The 18,811-nt window shown below is 57.4% G+C and overlaps 1 protein-coding gene across 9 annotated transcripts; it reads left to right on the top strand.

Annotated features, from left to right (window-relative positions):
- The first annotated feature begins 71 nt into the window (after positions 1–71).
- On the top strand, positions 72–17,066 carry TPD52L2 (TPD52 like 2). 9 transcript variants are annotated; one of them, XR_009535700.1, is made up of 9 exons: positions 72–257; positions 2,636–2,781; positions 4,610–4,758; positions 5,627–5,686; positions 8,790–8,901; positions 9,970–10,071; positions 13,065–13,908; positions 14,927–14,975; positions 15,503–15,559. XR_009535700.1 is itself a non-coding variant. In XM_060124506.1 (9 exons), exons 1-7 carry the CDS (start codon positions 239–241, stop codon positions 13,089–13,091), a joined length of 615 nt encoding a protein of 204 aa, XP_059980489.1. In that variant the 5' UTR covers positions 72–238; the 3' UTR covers positions 13,867–13,908; positions 14,927–14,970. The 9 variants fall into 9 exon arrangements, 8 of the variants coding, with proteins under 8 accessions (XP_059980489.1, XP_059980493.1, XP_059980488.1 ...); XM_060124506.1 differs by lacking the exon at positions 15,503–15,559 and having other exon boundaries at positions 13,065–13,091; positions 13,867–13,908; positions 14,927–14,970; XM_060124502.1 differs by lacking the exon at positions 8,790–8,901 and having other exon boundaries at positions 77–257; positions 13,065–13,091; positions 13,867–13,908; positions 15,503–17,066.
- Positions 17,067–18,811: the final 1,745 nt, after the last annotated feature.

Genomic DNA, 18,811 nt, shown 5'->3' with positions numbered 1-18,811 from the left:
CTAGGCCAAAACACCTCCCTCATTGGGCACCGTTCGTGGGGGCGGGACGGGGGGGGCGGAGCGCGCGTCAAAGCGGAAGTGGGTCGTCTCGCTGTTGATCACGTAATGCCGCGGCGCTTGAGGCGATTCAGCTGGCTGGTGCGTAAGCGGCGAGCGACACCTGGTGCGGCCCGCTCGGTTCCCACTGCGCCCGCGACCCCGGCTTCGACGCCAGCTGCGGCCCGGCCGCCGCCTAAACATGGACTCCGCCGGCCAAGGTACCCGCGGGCCCGGCGCCGCGTGGCGGCCTTTGGGCCCCTCCGCCTGCGCCCGCCCGTCCCGCGGCACCTCTTCCTCTCCCACGCGCGCGGCCTCGAAGCTCCTGGCGGGTGTTCCGCCCCCGCTGGGATCGCTCTGAGCACTGGTTCCCCAGCGCCCTCCCCTCGCCCCAGAGCGTTGGGTTTCGTCACTCCGGGTAGCTCCCACTCTGCCCCCGCCCGACTCTTGCCCGGCGGGCCGCCCTCAGTCCCTGCGCAGGGCCCTCGGGGACACCCCATCCGGCCCTGGATGCGGGCCGAGGTGCCGTGCGCGGCGCCCGGGGAGGGGAAGGGAGGCGACGCCGTCCTCGCGTTGGGCGCAGCGCCCCTTGGGTGGCAACGCAGCTCGGAGCCCAGCCTACTGCAGAGTTGTCTGGAGGGGGAAGAGTGCAGTGAGTCAGGGGCACACCCAGCATACCAGGCCTGTTTCCGGAACTGACATCCCAGACTAGTTGGAGGTGGCCGCTGGGGGGTGTGGAGCGGGCCCAGAAGCTTAAGATCTTGAGGAGGTGGTACGAGTCTGTCTTCCATCCTGGGGCTCTAGAGGGAGTGCTAATCCTGCGTTGATGTAACTACACTGGATGATTTCAGGGTGCTTTTCTATCGTTTGATCTGTGTCAGCGTATTAATTAAACATTAGAATTCGTCACAAGCGTGGGGTTCCGGTCACGAGAACGACAGAAAACATTTACTGAGCACCTTCTATGTGCCAGACACCATTCCAAGCCTGTTTCTCAGATCTTTTTCCATTTTCGCAATAACCTTTTTATAATGGTCCCAAAAAACCCCATTTTGCAGATGATTATACAGGCTGAGCTGAGATTCACCCAGGTGAGGGGCTCTGGCCCCCTAGTGTTGCCTACTGCAGCAGCCCCTGCTAATTCTCTCTGTAGGTCCTTTGGTAAGGACCTTGGTCACCTCTGAGTCAGGGTGTGAATGGCGTCTGCCTGCAGGGGGTACCGAGCTTGGTCTCACCCAGAGACTGGGCAGCGCACAGCATGTTGGGTGAGCACACAGTTTTATAAGCAGACAGTGGCTGAGGGCCTTTATTTGTTTTTTAAGAATAGAAAAGTTGTAGGGATCTCGAGGCACTTACTGAATTTGAGTAGGGTCAACACAGCAGGTACGAACGATGAAGTAAAGCCACGTAGGTTGCTCAGTTAAATGTTGAAATCTGTTGATTAAAAAGAAAAGCTTCATTTAGTGAACATTTCTAGAGCACCACAGAAGAGCATGGCTCCAGCTGTGGGACATGTGAAGGGAGTGACACGGCCAGCTAAACAGAGTGTCTTTGGTTTTAAGGGCATTTCGCCTATTTTTAGCAGATTCTAGGGTTTCTAGAGTAGACAAACATACCTGCAGTTAAAGACACTTTTACTGTTTTGCGCCTTTAATTTACTTTTCTTTCTTTTTTTTTTTGGCCATGCTGCGCTTGGCTTGTGGGATCTTAGTTCCCTGACCAGGGATTGAACGTGGGCACTCGGCAGTGAAGGCGCAGAGTCCTAACCACTGACCATCAGGGAATTCCCTTTAATTTACTTTTAAATGTGCCAAACACCATACAGAGCCCGTCTCTTCACAGAATGTGCTGATCAAAAGGGAAGATGTTTTCAATGCTGATTGACTAAACAACGACGGCCTTGCATTTGGAATTGGAAAGAACTGACGTAGACATGTTTTTCTTGTAACCTTCTAGTGCATACAGGAAAGTGCGTTTAACGTGGAGAACAAACGTGACGCAGGGGTTCGATCCTGGTCTGGGTGTAGCAGAGGTGTGAGGAGGCAGTGCCCTCTGCACACCGCCGCAGCCTTCTTGCTGTGGGGTGAGGGTCGAGGATGAACTGAACGGATTTTGTTTTGCTGACTCCCCACAGGGGCTGGATGACTGTGTTCCTTGTGTGTAATCTTAGCCTGCGCCCTGGCGGAGCAGCTGATTGGAAAGTGGTGCTGGTAGTGTTTACAGCTGTATTAAGTTCCTTCACGCTAAAAAACGGAAGAGCTGTTAGATCCAGCGGCTTTGTTTTTAACAAAGGTTTCCTGTCTGTGAAGATAGTATTCCTACAGGAGGAACCAGATTTAGGGGGTGGCTGCCTTGTGCCAGCATTTCTAGAACCTGAAGAAGCAACTTGGGTGGCCTGAGATGTGGCTGCTCCCAGGCTGGTGGCCAAAGCATCTTTGCAGAACCTTTCAGAGAAGAGGCATTGTCTCCACGGGTCCCCCGCCCCTTTCTCCTAAACCTGCCCTTGCACCCTTGCTTTCTCCCTCGGTGGAGACCTCTGTTCTCTCTTCCTCTGTGACTTCTTATTTGATGCTCTCTGACTGCATTTTGTCTCTGGCAGATATCAACCTGAATTCTCCTAATAAAGGTCTGCTCTCCGACTCCATGACGGATGTTCCTGTCGACACAGCGGTGGCCGCCCAGGCTCCTGCTGTGGAGGGTCTGACAGATGCCGAGGCGGAGGAGCTCAGGGCTGAGCTTGCAAAGGTGTTGTGTCATGGCTGTCCATCCGGGGGTGACTGTGAGGCCCTCCCAGCCTAATGAGGGGCCAGAGTGCTGGCTGTGCTCTGGAGAAATTGCCCTGGGAGATTGTCCCTGGAGCCCCACAGAAACTGCCCTCTGCAGCCCTTGGCTGGCGTGTGTCTGGCACCTTGTGGGTGCTCCATGAGGAGAATGTCCGCATGGGGCAGCTGCTCGGAGCACACCATCTGCTGGGAGTTTCTCTTTTGGAATCAACACGACACTTTCAAGACCCCCATGGATATATCAGTCCCTGGATCTTCATTTTTCTTTTTAAAATACTTCTGTAAAAAGCGTTTCGTGTGATCTTTTTAAAGTGAGAGCTCTTTAAGAGGAAATAGGAGTTAAGAACAAAAGTGTCTGCGTATAATTTTCATTCAGACTAACTGCCAAGAGTGTTTCTTTTTACGGTGTGATACAGAGTCTAATAGTGACTCACTTGAGATTCCAGAATCTGGGGAAATGAACTTGTTGGCGTCAGTCAGGCAGAGGCTGGAGCACGCTTGTTGCAGTTCTCTGCTCCGTCTTCGGAAACAAGCCCGTCCTGATACATCCTGGGTCCAGGCCTGGGTCTGAGCAGAGCTGGTCATGCGGACAAACCCAGCCCCAGGACCAGGTTTTAGACCGTAGAGGAAGCCGCCCTTTCTGGATTGAACGGAGGTTAAAGGAGAAGCAGCAGGAAGTCCCAGGAGACTTACGTTTTGCCTTTTATTTCAGGACGTGTTGGTTTAGAGAATAAAACCACAAGGTTTTTTTCAGAGGTGAATTGCAAAATGAAGAAGCGCTTGTGTTTCTTAAAAATTTCAGCTTGCACGCCCACGTGCCCTTAAGCCCACGTGCCCAAAGCACCATAAATGGAAAGTTCAAGTCACCGAGTGCCACTGCTGGGGTGACTGGTAATAGGTTGGCCTCAGATGATCCTGTAGTTCTGAATCGTTTCTTTTTCAGTATTTTCTGAAGCAGAATCTAGTGATATATAGGGCTTCAGGCTGTTGTTAGTGCCTCAACCCAAACAGTCATTTTTTTAAGAAAGGGACTTTATTTTTTTTAGAGTAGCTGTTCACATAGGAGCAGGAAGAAGCAGGAAGTATTGAGAATCTAAAGTAGGAAGGCTCTAAAGGATGCTCCTCTCTGTAGTTCACTCTTTGTTTTAAGACATGAGAAGATTCTGGTCGTTATTGTCAAGATTTTTTCTGTTGCCCAACTCAAATTACTTTAAGCAGAAAAGAGAATTTTCTTTGGGCTTCTGTAAGTGGCTTTTGCCGAGGCCGGCAGCTGACCTTGGGAACACAAATGTTGTCATAAGGGTTGTTTCTCTGTCACGTGGGTCTCTGGCCACCCATCCGTCTGTCAGCTCTGCTTCCTTCCCCCGACGTGTGGAATTCCCCCATGGTGCAGATGGGGCCTGGCTGCCAACCCGCCCACCTTCTGTTACTCACACCCAGACCCGGAGCCTGGACAGAAAGGGGCTGCTGTCTTCTAACACCCGTTCCTAGTCCCAGGGAAGAGCTCCGACAGGCCTTGCTTGTCATCCACGGGTGGGCACTGTGGTCAGTAGCCCCGCCAGAACACTCGGCTTAGGGGGGCGGGACAGTTCTCCAGAAGAAGTCGAGGTGCTGGCGCCACATACAAACAGAACCGATGCCTGCTGTAGACTGTTCCTAAGACGAGCTGTGTTTCTGTAAATGGAAAATTCTTAGGTGATTCTGAGAAGGTCTTCACTGCGACGTGTGTAAGGATGGTGGTCACTTCCTGCCATAGTGGTGGCTGAATCCTGGTAACGGTGCTTTTGCAGGTGGAGGAGGAAGTTGTCACTCTGCGCCAGGTGCTGGCAGCCAAGGAGAGGCACTGTGGAGAGCTGAAGAGGAGGCTGGGCCTTTCTACCTTGGAGGGCCTGAAGCAGAACCTGTCCAGGGGTTGGCATGATGTACAGGTGTCTAACGCGTGAGTGTCTGCTCTACCTGCTTGATGGGCGTTGAGTCCTGGGGGTGAGGGGCCTCCTGGGAGCAGGGTCAGCAAGTGTGCCGCTTGGAAGCAGCCAGCTGGGGGCCCTGAATCCTTGCCAGCAACTGAATTTGTATTTATTCAAAGAGTGTAGAGTCTACACGTGTTTTTAAAAGGCGGCAGACGTGCTAGCTGGTTGTCCAAGCCGAAATTGACAAGAAGAATATGTTTCAGGGTCTCCATTGGAGAGAACACGAATTAGGTGCTTAATGAGGCTGGTTTTCCATGGTCCCCACAGGTCAGCATCTGCCGACGTGAGTCTGTGGACATGAGTCCTTCTCATGGGCATGACGTGGTCAGGACCTCTGACCCAGACCCTCTGTGCCGCAGCTCTCTGAATTTGGGTAGTGCGGCTGTGTGGCTCCTCTGAAACGCATCCTCCAAGGTGGGGGGATGGGAGATGTCTCCCACTGTCTGAGAAGCCAGGTTCCCACAGGAAGACCAAGTCAATTTTCATAAATCTGCCCTAGGAAAGGCCCAGTTCTCTGTCCTAGGAAACTGTAGGCCTTGAACCCCAAAGGGTGGCTGTGTTGGGGCCATGGGCTGTGCCCTCCTTGCTCCTCCCAGCTGTTCCCCAAGACACAGCTTCCGTCGAGTGAGCAGGCCCTCCTTCGGCGTGAGGAGAGTGGCTGGGCCTGCAGATGCCTCACCTGGGCCTGCAGAGCCGGTGCTGAGCAGAAGCAGGCTGAACGTTCAGTCTTCCTACCAAGTGGTCCTTCTCTGTTTTCCCTGGAATGTCACTTGCCAGTTTGAAACCTGAGTTGAAGTAGTTTTTCTAAATCATTTACCACAGACTTTCTGTTTTTAGCTACGTGAAAACTTCTGAGAAACTTGGAGAGTGGAATGAGAAAGTGACCCAGTCGGACCTGTGAGTGCCTCTGCTGCCGGCTCCTCCATCCTCTCCCCTCCTGACACCTTTGAGGGACAGGGAGGCTGTGCACACTTGGCTCAGACCTAGCTGTGGTGTTTCTTGGCTATTTTATTTTTAATATAATTTTTCTCCTCTCAAACACAAAAGAAACTGTCCTTTAAATGCCTCTGGAAGAGGGTGCAGACACTGAAGGAAGTTCACTCCGCCACCAGACCACACTGAAAACTTCCCCCTGCCTGACGTGTGTCCCTCAGATCAGAGGCCGGAGCTGAGCTTGGGCCACGTCTGGCTGGTGATGCACCTTGGGCGCCATCTGGACTGATGCTGATGGCGCTTTTCCCCCTCCTTCCCCTGCAGACCTGGCTCCAGCTGTGGTGCTCTCAGGGTCTCTTGCACTTAGGGGTGGCTCTTGAGCTGGGGGCGCAGCGTGGGCCATGCGGGTCAGATCTCGAAGGAGCTCCTTTGGCCTGAGAAACTCCAAGCTCTCAGCCACACAGAAAATAAGTAGAGCGCAGAACCCCCATGGGTAGCTCTGTGTGTCTGACAGACCTCTGGTCCAGAAGGACTCCCGACGTCTTATTTGAGATTCTTAAACAAGATGGTAGCGCTTCATTCGTGCTCCGTTCTGGGTATAGCCTTTGAACTGGGTGGTGCAGTATTTCATTTTATTATTGTTTTTTAGATTTTATTTATTTATTTAGGTTTGGGCTGCGTTGGGTCTTCCGTTGCTGTGCGCAGGCTTTCTGTAGTTGCGGCGAGTGGGGTCTACTCTTCATTGTGGTGCACGGGCTTCTCACTGCAGTGGCTTCTCTTGTTGTGGAGCATGGGCTCTAGGTGTGCAGGCTTCAGTAGTTGTGGCTCGCGGGCTCTAGAGCGCAGGCTCGGTAGTTGTGGTGCACGGGCTTAGTTGCTCCATGGCATGTGGGATCTTCCCGGACCAGGGCTCAAACCCGTGTCCCCTGCATCGGCAGGCGGATTCTTAACCACTGCGCCACCAGGGAAGCCCCTGCAGTATTTTAAAATAGTCATCTTCTGGGAGGTCTTGCTTAGAAGGAAGTGCTGTCGTGCTTGCCAGAAGGCATGGGCAGAAAGCCCTTCTGTGTTGGGCTGAGAGGAAATGGTTGTGACCCAGCTTGTCTTGGAGGTGCCCGGAAGCCCAGGTTGGCCAGCTGTGTGCGTGGAGCCTTTGCAGCCTGGGGTCACGAGGGGAGCCGGGCACCGAGTGGGTCTGGTGCTTGGGGTTTCGTGCTGTTTGCGTGGCTTGGTAGGGCAGCCCGTTGCTGCAGGCAGGCTCACGGTGCAGACCAGAGCTGAAAATAGCCTTGGGAGATCTTAGTGCTGTTCTGTAAAGCCAGTTGACGGGAAGCTGCTGGGATACTGTTTCTGATGATCACGGTTCTGACTCCTCTGAACGGACCCTGTGGCTCTGGGCCTGCAGGTGTGGCTGGTGGGATGGCCCTTTTCACGCGCTGCATCAGGCAGCGGCCACGAGGTCTTAGCCCCAAGTCTGGTGGTAGAGTTGTCAGGGCTGGAGGCGTCTCTGTAGTGATAGCCCAGGACGGTGACGACGCGACACAGCTGCTCTGCACTCTCGGGGTCGTCTGACTGGTGCCTCCCTAGCGGTGGCTGCCGGAGACCGCTGCCAGGGTTGCGCGTCCAGAGCCTCGGAGCCACCCTGTCTTTCGCGATTCGCGATCCGTGTGCTGGTGGATCCCTTTCGGAGAGCGCCGCCCAGGGGGAGGAGGCGGGCGTGTGCAGCCCAAGCACTTAGCTCTGGTGCAGCGGTCCTGTCGTGAGTGGGTTGATGCCGTTTGGGAGGGGGTCTCTTCCCTCGGCCAGCTGTTGATTCAGCAGCCGTGCTCTGTTGGTCGTGAAGTGATCACCTAATGGGATCCTTTTTTAGGTGGATCATAGCTAAAATCGTGCTTTGTGTGGACACCAGTAAATTGCACAGTCACTCGTTGGCATGTTGAGTTCTTTGGTCGCAGGTGACAGAAAGCACAGCTACAGATAGTGTCAGCCTAGGAGGGACGGGGAGGCTTTGCCTGGCGAGAAGCCCCCGCTCCAGGCCCTCTGCCCGGGGCTCCGACCAGCGCTCCCAACCTGTGTCCCTCCCCCTTCCACTCTCCCCACAGTGGCTTTGTTCTCAGGTAGCTCCTCTGTGGTCAAGGGGTGCCTGGTGGGGCTGGATGGTATCTTCCCAGCCTTGCAGACCAACAATAAGATTGTGCTTTCACTGTGGTCCGGGAGCTGTAGTCTCCGGCCAGGCAGTCTGGGATCACGGGCCCCACCGAGTGGCAGGTGGAGACGGCCCCCCAAGGGAGGATCCTGGAGGAGGAGCATCCAGCAGATGCCTCCCTCTGACTGACAGCCACGCCCACTGGTCCTGGGAGGAGGCCTTTGTCTTCCTAAAAGGTGAAAGGAATTCCCAAAGGGGCAGCGGCCAGGGCCCGCACAGCCTGGTGCTCTCAGGCACGGGTGGGGCTGAGTTACCAGGACACAGACGCTGGCTCTGCCCTGGCCTCTGCACCACATCTGTCCCAGAGGGGTGCTTCCCTGCAGAGTGGCCCACAGCACGCGCCTCTCCTGCTGGTGATTCAGTGCCTGGGCCCCCTGCTAGGTCACCCTCAGGATGCTCCACTTCTGTTGCCGCCGTCTTGAGAGACGCTGAGACAGGCCATGGTGTAGGTGGCAGCTCCGGGTGAAGGCGTCTTCAAGTCAGAAGACGCCTGGGAGAATTGTGACCACAGTCTGCGTGGAAACCCTCTGAAAGGAGGGTGTGGACTTTGGGTTTTGGTACGAATCTGCTGTGGCCTAGAATGGACCTTGTCGCTCGGCCCGGGGGATCCTGTCCAGGCCCCAGCTGTCCAGATACCTGGGTCACTGGGCAGGTGATTGGACTTTGAGTTCCTGTTCACTTAAGTTCTGTGATCGTGTCGGACTATCACTGGGGGAGGAATTTCTCGTTGTCAGGGTTTTCTAAGGCCTGGGTTCAGAATGAGGCCTCTTACTAGTTTTTGAATCCAGAAAACGCAGAAGCAGATTCTTCGGCAAGGATTTTAGAAATTATTTTTTCCTCGTTATTAACAGCGTGTTCCAGAATCACTGACCTTCTGGAAACTGAGATAAACTCAAATGTCTTAGCGATTTCAAGATATTTCCAGACTCTTGCTGGGAAGCGACGTGTTTTGAGGCCCGGGCCCTGCTGTGCTGTGAGTGGCTGCAGCTGAGGGGAGGGAGGCCCCTCCAGGGTGCTTGGGGCCAGGCCGTCCCCACAGGACGGGGAGTGCAGGGCACCAGGTAGGAGGCGGGTAGCAGGCGCTCACGTGGGGCCTCCCGAGGGCGACGATGTGGGGTGGATGGGAAAGGGGCCTGGAAGCCCCACTGCTGGTGCCGTCCGAGCCAGCCCCCTGTGACCTGGGGGTGCCAGGAGGGCCGGAGCCGGCTGGCGTCTCCGGAGCCCTACCATCTCGAGCCATTGTTGTGGGGTTGCCAGTTTGGCTAGAAAGGAGCTCCTGGGTTCAGGCTGCTGTGTCTTCTGTTTCTGGTGGGGGCTGGACGGGGGGCTGGGTGGGGTGCTGGCAGCTGTAGGTGTTGGCTCTCAGCCTGGGCCTGAGGGTGTCCTTGCCGTCCCTGTGGCCCAGGCACCCTGCCCGTGCCTGTGCCACTGCCGTTGAGGTCACGAGCCATCTTGTTGTGGGTGAATGGGGCAGGAGGGTGTGGAACAGGCCGTCTCCGCCAAGACCACCCCCTTGAACCCGTTCTCAAAGGACATGGTAGATGCAGAACAGGAGGGTGGAGGGCTGGAGGGGCTGCTCGGGGTCTGAAGGCTGGCCCGGCGCAGGCCGCACTGCCGGCTGCATCCCCTGTGGGTGTGGTCGAGCTGTTCTGTCCTCAGAGGACTGTCTTAGACGAGAAGAGAAAAGAGAAGCCCCAGGAGGGCCTGAGGGGCTGGTCTGCTTGGCCGCAGGCCCTGGGCTCTGTGGGCCTCTTTGCTGTAGGGGTGGGGCAAGTAAGTTTCCACGGAGGGGAGCCTGCATTACAGGAAGAGCAGAAAACGGTGTTATTACAGGGTGGGGGGTCGTGACCTGGCAGTGCTGCATCTGTCCCTCATGCAGTCCCCTGGGGGCCCTGAGACAGGACACGTGTCCTCTTCCTGGTGGCCAGGCTTTCTCACCGCCCTGACCGCCCCCTCTTTTCTCTGGGTGCCTTGTCCTTGGTGTGGGGAGGCATGGCTACGCCTTCTGTTTGGTTGGTTTAACTGGTGTTTCTCCTTCCAGCTACAAGAAGACCCAGGAAACCCTCTCTCAGGCAGGACAGAAGACCTCAGCAGCCCTGTCCACCATGGGCTCTGCCATCAGCCGGAAGCTTGGGGACATGAGGTGAGACTCCCTGGCCTGACACCTCCACCCTGAGAGCTGGGACAGGCAGGTGGGGTTTTAGGGGGTTTAGATCCACTAGAGGGTCTGCAGGAAGCCTGCCTGAGCCTCCAGGCTCAGATGCACATGCCTCAGGGGCCCCTCACCACCCACAGGTGTGGCCACACCAGCCCCTGACCAGTTGGTTCACAAACTCTTGTTTACCGGCTACCTCTGCCATTTATTTGTATGTTTCTTGGGGTGCGGGGTTGGGGGGGGTCACTGGTGCCTGTGGGTAACTTTGGTACTTAGGGTTGGTGGAGGCGATGCTTCTTGTCGAAGTTCCACGGAGAGAAAACGATTCGGCCTGGGGGCAGCGTCAGCCTGGGTGGCCCGCCAGCCTGGACAAGTCGAGGGCAAGCGTGGTGTTTCTCGGGGTGTTTGCCAGGCCTGCCCTCAGAGAGCGTGCGGCTGCACGCTAGGGCCCCCGACTGAGCGTTCTGTCCCAGAAGTGGTTGAGACCCTGCTGGCCACCCGAGTGCCTCTGGGGCCAGGGAGAGTGGGGGGCCCGGGCACTAGGTGGACCACACACAACAGTGGCCACCCCCAGCCTGACGGCCACGCCGCTCCCAAGCCAGGCTTCACCCTGAGTTTCCTGCTCTGGGCTTCGCTGCTGCCCCCGCAGGGCCTCCTTGGAGCCAGAGGCCCGGGTGTGGCTCCTGGCTGAGCTCCTTCCTTGCTGTGCCCTCACAAGGGCCTCCCTCGGGGTTGTTGGGACTAATTGGAGAGAGACAGCGGGCAGTGCGGGTCATCCCCATCGCCAGCACCCTGGACTTGGCCCCCCGGGTTCCACTGCCGGCCCTGCCCTATCTCCTCATCGCCAAGAATCCTATGGAGTTGCTGTGGGTCTGGCCTGCTGAGCGTGGCATTGGGAGTCCCCCTGGCCCTGACCCCTCACCTCTCACCCTTGAGTGGGCTCCTTCTTGCCTGCTTAGGGTAAGCATTTCCCTGCCTCACAGCCTGTGGCTGCCTCGTGGGCCTCAAGATAGGAGCCCTGCCCTGGCCAAATGGCCACAGGCGCTCACAAGCCCCAGGCCCCACCCGGCTGAGCAGAGGACAGCTGGTGCCTGGAGCCGTGCTCACGTTTTATCAGTGTTTGTTTGACATCGTTACCCCTCTCCTCTCCTTGACCCCCCCAGCCTTTTATTTTGAAAAACTTCAAACCTTCGGAGAAGCTGAACCGTCAGTAATAGGCAGTCTGTGCCTCAGGGGTGCACCCTCTACAGTGGGGGACCCTGCGGGCCACGCTCGGATGCAGGCCTTGCCCACCATGGCTGCGATTCGGGCACAAGAGGGACCCCCCCCCACCCCAGGCGGTGGCTCTGCGCTGGCAGCAGGAGGGCCTGTGGCAGTTGCTCCCCGAGGCTTCGCACTGCTCGGCTCATGCTTGACTCTGGGTGTGTTCCTGGATCGAGTCTCCCTTGACGCTCGATGGGATGCCTTCTGTGACCACCTGAGCCAGGCTGGGGTAAGCCTGGCGACAGGCTGATCACACGCCCCTGGCGGCCAGGCCTCACTCCCAGGGCCCGTCACAGAGCGAGGGGAGCGTCTGCTCGGGTCTGTGCTTTCCTGCAGAGGCTGGTCTGATGACAGGGCATCTGAAGCAGGTGACAGAGGTCTGCTTCGTCCTCTTCTGGGAACATTCTCTTTCATTTTTCGTGTCATGCGCTCACGTTCAGTATTCTCGCTCACTTTCGAGCGTGTTCGGAGCACTCTGGCTGGAAAGCAGGCGAGAGGGCGGAGCCCCGGGCGCGTGTGGAAGCGGCTGCGGGCGAGCCTGCTGGGCAGTTCCGCACGCGAACGGCTTCGATCTGGGGGAGCAGCGACGCGGCCCATGCTCCGTCTGCCCCCGCTGTCTGCTCAGAACCCGGAGTGGCCGTGTCGCTGCAGGTCCTGTGCCCGCCGTGCGTGAGTCAGACCGGCAGAGGAAGCGGCGCGTGGTCACGGTGCCTGTTGGCTGGGGTCTCATCTGGGGCCTCGAGTGCCTGCTGCTGGTTTTGCTCTCGTGATCCCAGTGGCACTGTGATCTCCGGGTCTCAGGGTCCTCGGTGTGTCCCCATCGCCTCACCACGTGGTCTCAGGTGGTTTCTGAGGCCAAGGCCCATTTACCTCCGTGGTTTGGAGCTTCTCAAGAAGGAGAATCAGGGAGGTCTCCCTTGCACGTTCAGGGTCAGGTGCTGCTCAGTCCTTCAGGACGGCAGCCCCACACTGGTGTCTCGAAGGGCCCGTCCAGGAGTAGCCCGGGTCGAGAGGCCTTCTGCATCCCCGGCGGGGGGGAACTGGATTGGGGCCAAAAACCCACTTAAAGCAGGGTCAGGCCTCCGTCCAGCTGGGTGACCTTTGATGGGACACATGCCTCCTCTCACCATTGGGCTCGTTCTCCTGCCGAGCAGAGCAGGTCCTGCCGCCCACCAGAGCGGTGTGGGTACGTCAGGCCATGTGACTGTCACTTCTGAAATGATCTCCACGTTGGGGTGGCCTTGTCCCCCTCCCCAACCCCCCGCCCCCCCGGGCAGCTGCCCTTGGACACGCTCAGATTTGTTGGTCAGCTTCTGTCATCTGTGGTGATGGAGCCAGAGCATGAAGTTCTCAGCCCTGGGGGTGTCGCAGGCCCTGTCGCGGTGCAGGGGGCGCCCCGGCCCAGCTGGAGTGCAGGCTGATGGGGTCCTGGGGGAGGCGCCGACCCCGGGGGCCGAAGAGCACCTCACGCCCTCGCTTTGCTTGTTTTTTTGGGCTCCTTCTCTCCAGTCTGTGGCGTAGTCAGATGCGAGGGTCCCTCGTATGTGACCGCATCCAGGAGGGCGGGGCAGAGGCTGGGGAGGGGGCACGTGCCCTCCTCTGGCAGCGTGGTCGCCGGCGTCCCTGTGCTCTTCCGGAGCTCGAGCAGAGGGGCCGGGGCAGGACCAGGCGCCCCTCCTAACACTGCATCTCTTCTCTCCTCCTGCCGCCGCTCTCAGGGCTCGGCCCTTCTCACACTCCTTTAGGTAAGACTGACGCTGGACACGCTGGGCACGGCTGGCCCCAGGGGAGGCTGTGCGGATGACGGTGGGGGTGGGACCAGCACAGCAAGGTGGTCACCAGTGGCGTGACGGGTTCAGGGCTCCTCCCCTGATTGTGCAGCCGGCTGGGTCCTGTTGCCGCCCGTTCTGACCCGGCCTCACCGAGTAGCTATCGGCCCACCCCTGACTCTATTCCTGGAAGGAAGGGGCCCTGCCGGCCCTCAAGCCGTCGTGTCCCCATGTCCTCCTCCCCCAGAAGCAGTCCTGCCCCTCAAAGTGGAGCTGGTCTCCTCCCCGCAACCGAGCGCTCTTTCTGCCGCGGGGTGCTTGGGACCGGGTCAGACAGCCTCCCGAGTGTCCTTTACCTCGTGCTGATCGAGCCGCTCCTCCGCCTTGGAGGCCTGGAACCCAAGTCCAGAGCAGCCTGTGACTTGAAATATTCCTACTTGCTCTGCCGGTCTCTCTGGAGCTGGCTGTTAAGTCACGTGGGGACACCTGGCGGTTCTTGGCACCAGAAGTGTCTTTAGCACCCCAGGCCAAGGGCGTCTTAGTTTCCTTGTCCCAGCACCCTCTTCCGGCAGTGTCACGCTTCTGGGGCCATGCGAGGGGCACCCGGGTCTGGTTCTCCCCCCGAGGGCAGCCTTGCGGCTTCTCTGCTTCAGTGGTGCGGGGTGGACGGGGCCTCAGCTTCCTGCACGGAGAGGCCGGTCCTGTCCTTGCCTTAACTCTCCTTCTCTGCTCCTACCATGCTTCCAAGCAGCAGCCACTCCATCCGCCACTCCATAAGTATGCCGGCCATGAGGTAACGTGCCCCCGCACCCCACGGCTCCCTGAGCCCGCTGGGACCCCACTGGGAGGCCGGTGGGAGGGGGTGGCTTCAGCTGGTCCGTCTCACTCCCCAAACCCCTGAACCAAGGACCACTTTCCCCCTCAGCGTCCTCTTGGCTCAGGGTTGGGAGATACTCTTCGAGGCTGAAGAGCTGGTGGGGGTGAGGCCCCAAACTGGGCTCCACCTGGAACTTTCCAGGGCTGCCCTCAGGGCCGGGCCGGAAGGGACAGAGAGGCTTGCACACGCCAAGAGGTCTCAGGTGTCTCCAGGATTTTTATGGTGGCTCTCTATGTCCTGAGAACAGCCAGAGCCAGGACCTGTTCCTCCTCGAAGTCCCCACCTGTGCTCGCTCCTGCTCTGTGGTGCAGCCTGGGTCCCCGCAGAGCTCGTGTCCCCGTCCAGGAGAATCTGCTGCAGCTGCTGTCCCCCGAGCGTGCCAGGGGTCACTGACAGGCTGCCTCCAGAGGCCTGGGCTCAGGGAGCTGCGGAGCCAGGGAGGGGGACGGGGGCTGGGTGGGACCAGGCCTGGCCTGCTTTGTCCTCTGCCTCCTCGTCACTCTCTGCTCTCCGAATGCTCCTTGGTTTTCCTCTTGCTCGATTTCTGTGAGAGATCTGTGTGAAGAACACGTGGGACTTTCCATAACCCCAAGATGTGCATTTAGGGCGCAGCAGAAACGTGCCCGGCATCCCCCGGCTGCCCAGTCAAGGGGTCCGCAGTTTGCCCAGATGAAGTCTGGGGCTCACCAGCTGGTGGCATGCAGATCTTCTGTCCTGCAGTTGGGGGGTGTGGCTGACCTCGGTTCTGTCCTGGGGAAGCCTCTGAACATGTGTGCCCCCTCCCCTTTTTTTGGCTCGTCATGGTTTTGCAGTGAGACCTCGGGATCTCTCAGGGATCTCTCCAGAAGATGACCCTAACCCCGAGTTCCTTCAGGTTTAGGAGGGTGACAAAGCAGTGTGCTCCTTATACTGACATCTTTCTCTCTCTTTAAAGGAATTCTGCCACCTTCAAGTCATTTGAGGACCGAGTTGGGACCATAAAGGTAACTGGATCTGGACCGCCCAGTTCTGCCGGGGTGGGACACGTCACTAGTCATTGTAGGTTCACGTGCAGTTATGGGAAATGATACGGAGAGCTCTTGTACCTTGTGCGGTTTCCGCCGGTGGTAACATCCTGCAGTGTCACAACCAGGACGCGTGGCTGTTACAGTCACAACAGAGCACAGTTCCACCATCCCCACAGAGACTGCGGCCTGCCTACCCCCTGCTCTACACCCCTGGCAGCCCCTAACCTGCTCTCCGTTTCTGTTGTGTCAAGAACGTCATGTAAATGCAGCCACGCAGCGTGTCGTCTCTTGGGGATTGGCTCTTTTCACTGTGTAGTTTCCTAGAGAGATATCCAGCCTGTTTCCCGTGTTGGTGATTTGTTTTCTGTATTGCTGAGCGGCGTCCATGTGACATAAACTCACGTAGGAATCGGACACCTTGAATTCCCAGCACGGGCCTAGGATCTGCTAGGTGTGCGTGCTCTGTCTCATGTTCTTCTTTCTTGGTCTTTTCCCATCTGTAGTCTAAGGTTGTCAGTGGCAGAGAGAATGGCAGTGACAACCTTCCCTCCCCGACCGGGAGTGGAGACAGACCCCTGCCCGATCACACGCCCTTCTAAGCCCGTAGCGGCTTTGCCCAGCCACGGAACAAGCACACCGTCATCGCCACAACTGCAACTTCGAGCGGCGGGTGTTGAGAACAATCACGCCATCCCCGTGGAGACGTGGCTGCCGCGCTCGCATGGGTCAGAGAACATGTCTTGTACACAGATGCCTCCCCTTCTGTCGGCAGATCAGCAAATCACTGCGCCGTCCTGCCTTGGAGCAGGAAGCGGGCAGGGTGGTGGGTCCCAGGGTGGGAGCCGAAGCCAAGCTCCTGTTGGGAGTCTTGTTAGTAGATCAGCATGTTGAAAGCGGGGTGGGGGGGGGGGGAGAGCGATAAGTATAAAAACTCCTTCCCTGAGTCGCAGAAGGAAGAGCCAGCCCTGCCTGATCTGCAGTTTTATTTCAAAATGCCAAACAGGAAAACTCCCCATTTTCTGAGAGCTTCCAGAAGGCTGAGTAGCAGCAGATGCCTAACCATTACACTAATGATCTAGCTTTAAGAAAAGCAAATTCTTTATGTTTTAAAAGCAGTGGGTTTTTCAGAAAGTAAAACTACGCAAAGCAGCTTTAGCCTCACAGTTAGAAAGTGTTATTCCTTTGGACTCAAGCTGAAGTGCACGCCTTATACTGCCTTATGTTTTATTTGTTTCTAATGTTTTTATATATATAAACGAGGGTTCCTTAGTGGATTTTGAGCGCTGTGTAAAATCCTGCATCCAGCCGAGGGGCAGCACCTCTGTGTCAGTGGTGTGTTTTATTTCACGAGTGCGTTCCATCCCCGTATAGAAAACTGGCTTCTCGCTCCTCTCAGTGACCGGGGCAGCTCCCACTGGCTGGTGGGGGTGGGAGAAAGAAAGACCAGCACCTTCACAGAGGGCTGGCGCTGCCCCTGTACAGGCTGGGCCTGGCTGGCACGTCACCGATCAGCGGCTCCAACCTGGGTGTGTGGCACACGCCAGGGCCAGCGAGCAACAGGCAGACCCCGCAGGTAGGTCAGGGCCAGGGCGTCGGGTCAGCTGGGACTCTGCTGTTGCCTTTTCTCAGGAGCTACAAAGATCTCTTTCTGCTCCGATGCTGCCACAGCCCAGCAGCCTCTCACCCAGGGCTCCATGTCTGGCGCACCTGGAGGGGCGCTCTGTGCCTTACAGGCTCTTAGCGGGCAGAGACCTCGCCGGCATCTGTGCACTCTTGAAGGGAAGGAGCCGTCAGCTCAGTGTCTTCTCTGGTCGACTGTGATGTGCTGTCTGGTACCTGAGTGTCTGCTGGTCACTTCAGACACACTGGGGGGTGGGGGGTGGCTGCAGTCCACACTCGTGCCTTGGGAGGAACGCTGCTCTGTGCTCCTTCCCCAGGGTTGGACTCTCTCAGATGGGGTGTGATGGGAAGGCAGGATGCAGGTGTAATAACTGATTTATCTTTTCCTTAAAGTAGATAACGGGTGATTTGTCAATAAAGCATTCCTTTGGGGGAGAACCCACTTAAGCTTGTGTGGTGTATCTTACTTCATTCAGGAAGGTGGCGAAAGAGTGGCAAAGTAACCGACAGGCAGGATCCCTGCACCCTAGGGAGAGGCAGGCAGGAAATAGATGGTCTCAAATACAAATTCTAGATCTTCAGTGCCATGAGAGGGTGTGTTGGTGACAAAGCTGTGGGGTCTCTGGGGAAAGGGTATGGACCGTGGGGAGGAGCCGGCCAGGTTACAGTCGAGTCTGGGCTGAGCTGCCAGAGCCATGCAGGCGGGCACTGCAGCAAGAGGGTGTCCGGCCGGCCAGGATCCACCCCACTGAAGCGCTCGGGCCTGGCGTGAGAGCTGCTTGAACTCCTGAGGTCGTCCGGCTGCAGCTGTAACAGCCGTGGTGCAGGAAGGGCACCCGTGTCTTCGGCTGGGTGGGTGGGTGGAGGGGCTCGCTGAGAGGGGGGCGGACCTTGGGAAGAAGAGGGTCCCGTTCCTTGGGCCAACAGTGTGCGGCCATCTTCCCGTCCTCGTGGCCCCGCTCTGCTGGGGCACCATGTGAAGGTGCCGACCACGGGTAGACAAGTCCTGGAGGAATGAGGCGGGGGGGGGGGGCGGGGTGAGCTCAGATGGTGCAGAGTGGGGAGCAGGGACCTGGGGGTGGAGTGCAGGGGTGCTGTGGGGAGGACTTCTCTGCTAAGTGTCTTAAGGTCCTCTGTGTACAGGATTCAAAAGTCAATACTGGGTGTGAGGCCCGCTCAAATGCGCCTGTTCTCTGTACACCCCCCTCCTGCCCTGTGCGATGACTCTTCACCCTCCCAGTGCTTTCTTCATGCAAAACCGAGCAACTACGAATGTGTATTCTCATTCCCTTCCCGTTCTTACTGAAAAGATGGCTTACGACTTCCTGCACTCTGCTTATCCTTCTTAACGCTGTGCCCTGGAGTGCTAGCCGCACCACCCCCAAAACTGTTCTGAGGAGAGCCTCGCTCTGCACTGCCCTGGTGCTTCACATGTGTCCATTCCTGCTGTATTGGGTGTGCCCAGTGGGAAGTCCCTTCACTGGGAGCATCGGACGTCCTTTGGGGTCAGAGGGCACGGCTTGCCTGAGATGCAAGAGCAGGGAAAGTTAATGGCTTCGAATTGTGTGAGACAAACGCCCCAGCCCGGCAGTGCAACACAACATGAGGCGGCGCCAAGTGGAGAAAGCACCACCGCTGCCCCCAGTCAGCATTTACTCTCATTGACGACGGAAATGGGTTCCATGTGGTCTTCACTTACTCAGTACTTAAATGCCTGTGGGTAAGAGTTTGCTAGGCTCTTGTTCTGGGGTACAAGGATGACCCTGACATGGACCTAGCCCTCAGGTGTTCCCCCTAAATAACGGACCCGTGAGATAAGCTTTGAGAGCCTGAAGGACTGTAGCAAGTGGTGGGGCTGGCATTGGAGGGCAGCCATGGCACCTGCTTCCCTGAAGTCTCAGTTTCCTCTCAAGGTGAGGATAAAGGCATCCACCTGGCCCAACTGAAGGGTCTGCAAAGCACAGGGCCGGACTGCAGCCACTGTCCATATTTGACAGTATTCTTCCTCTTATTTTCTCCAAACAGGTTGGCTTGTTTGTTTATAGACATATTTGTAATAATGTACTTCTCTCTTTTTTTTTTTTAACCGGTATATGCCCCTCTCACCGTTGTGGCCTCTCCCGTTGCGGAGCACAGGCTCCGGACGCGCAGGCTCAGCAGCCATGGCTCACGGGCCCAGCCCCTCCACGGCA

Source organism: Lagenorhynchus albirostris, chromosome 15 (assembly GCF_949774975.1).
Source record: "Lagenorhynchus albirostris chromosome 15, mLagAlb1.1, whole genome shotgun sequence".
In the NCBI taxonomy this organism is placed as follows: Eukaryota; Metazoa; Chordata; class Mammalia; order Artiodactyla; family Delphinidae; genus Lagenorhynchus; species Lagenorhynchus albirostris.
This window is presented reverse-complemented; position numbering and strand designations above follow the sequence as displayed.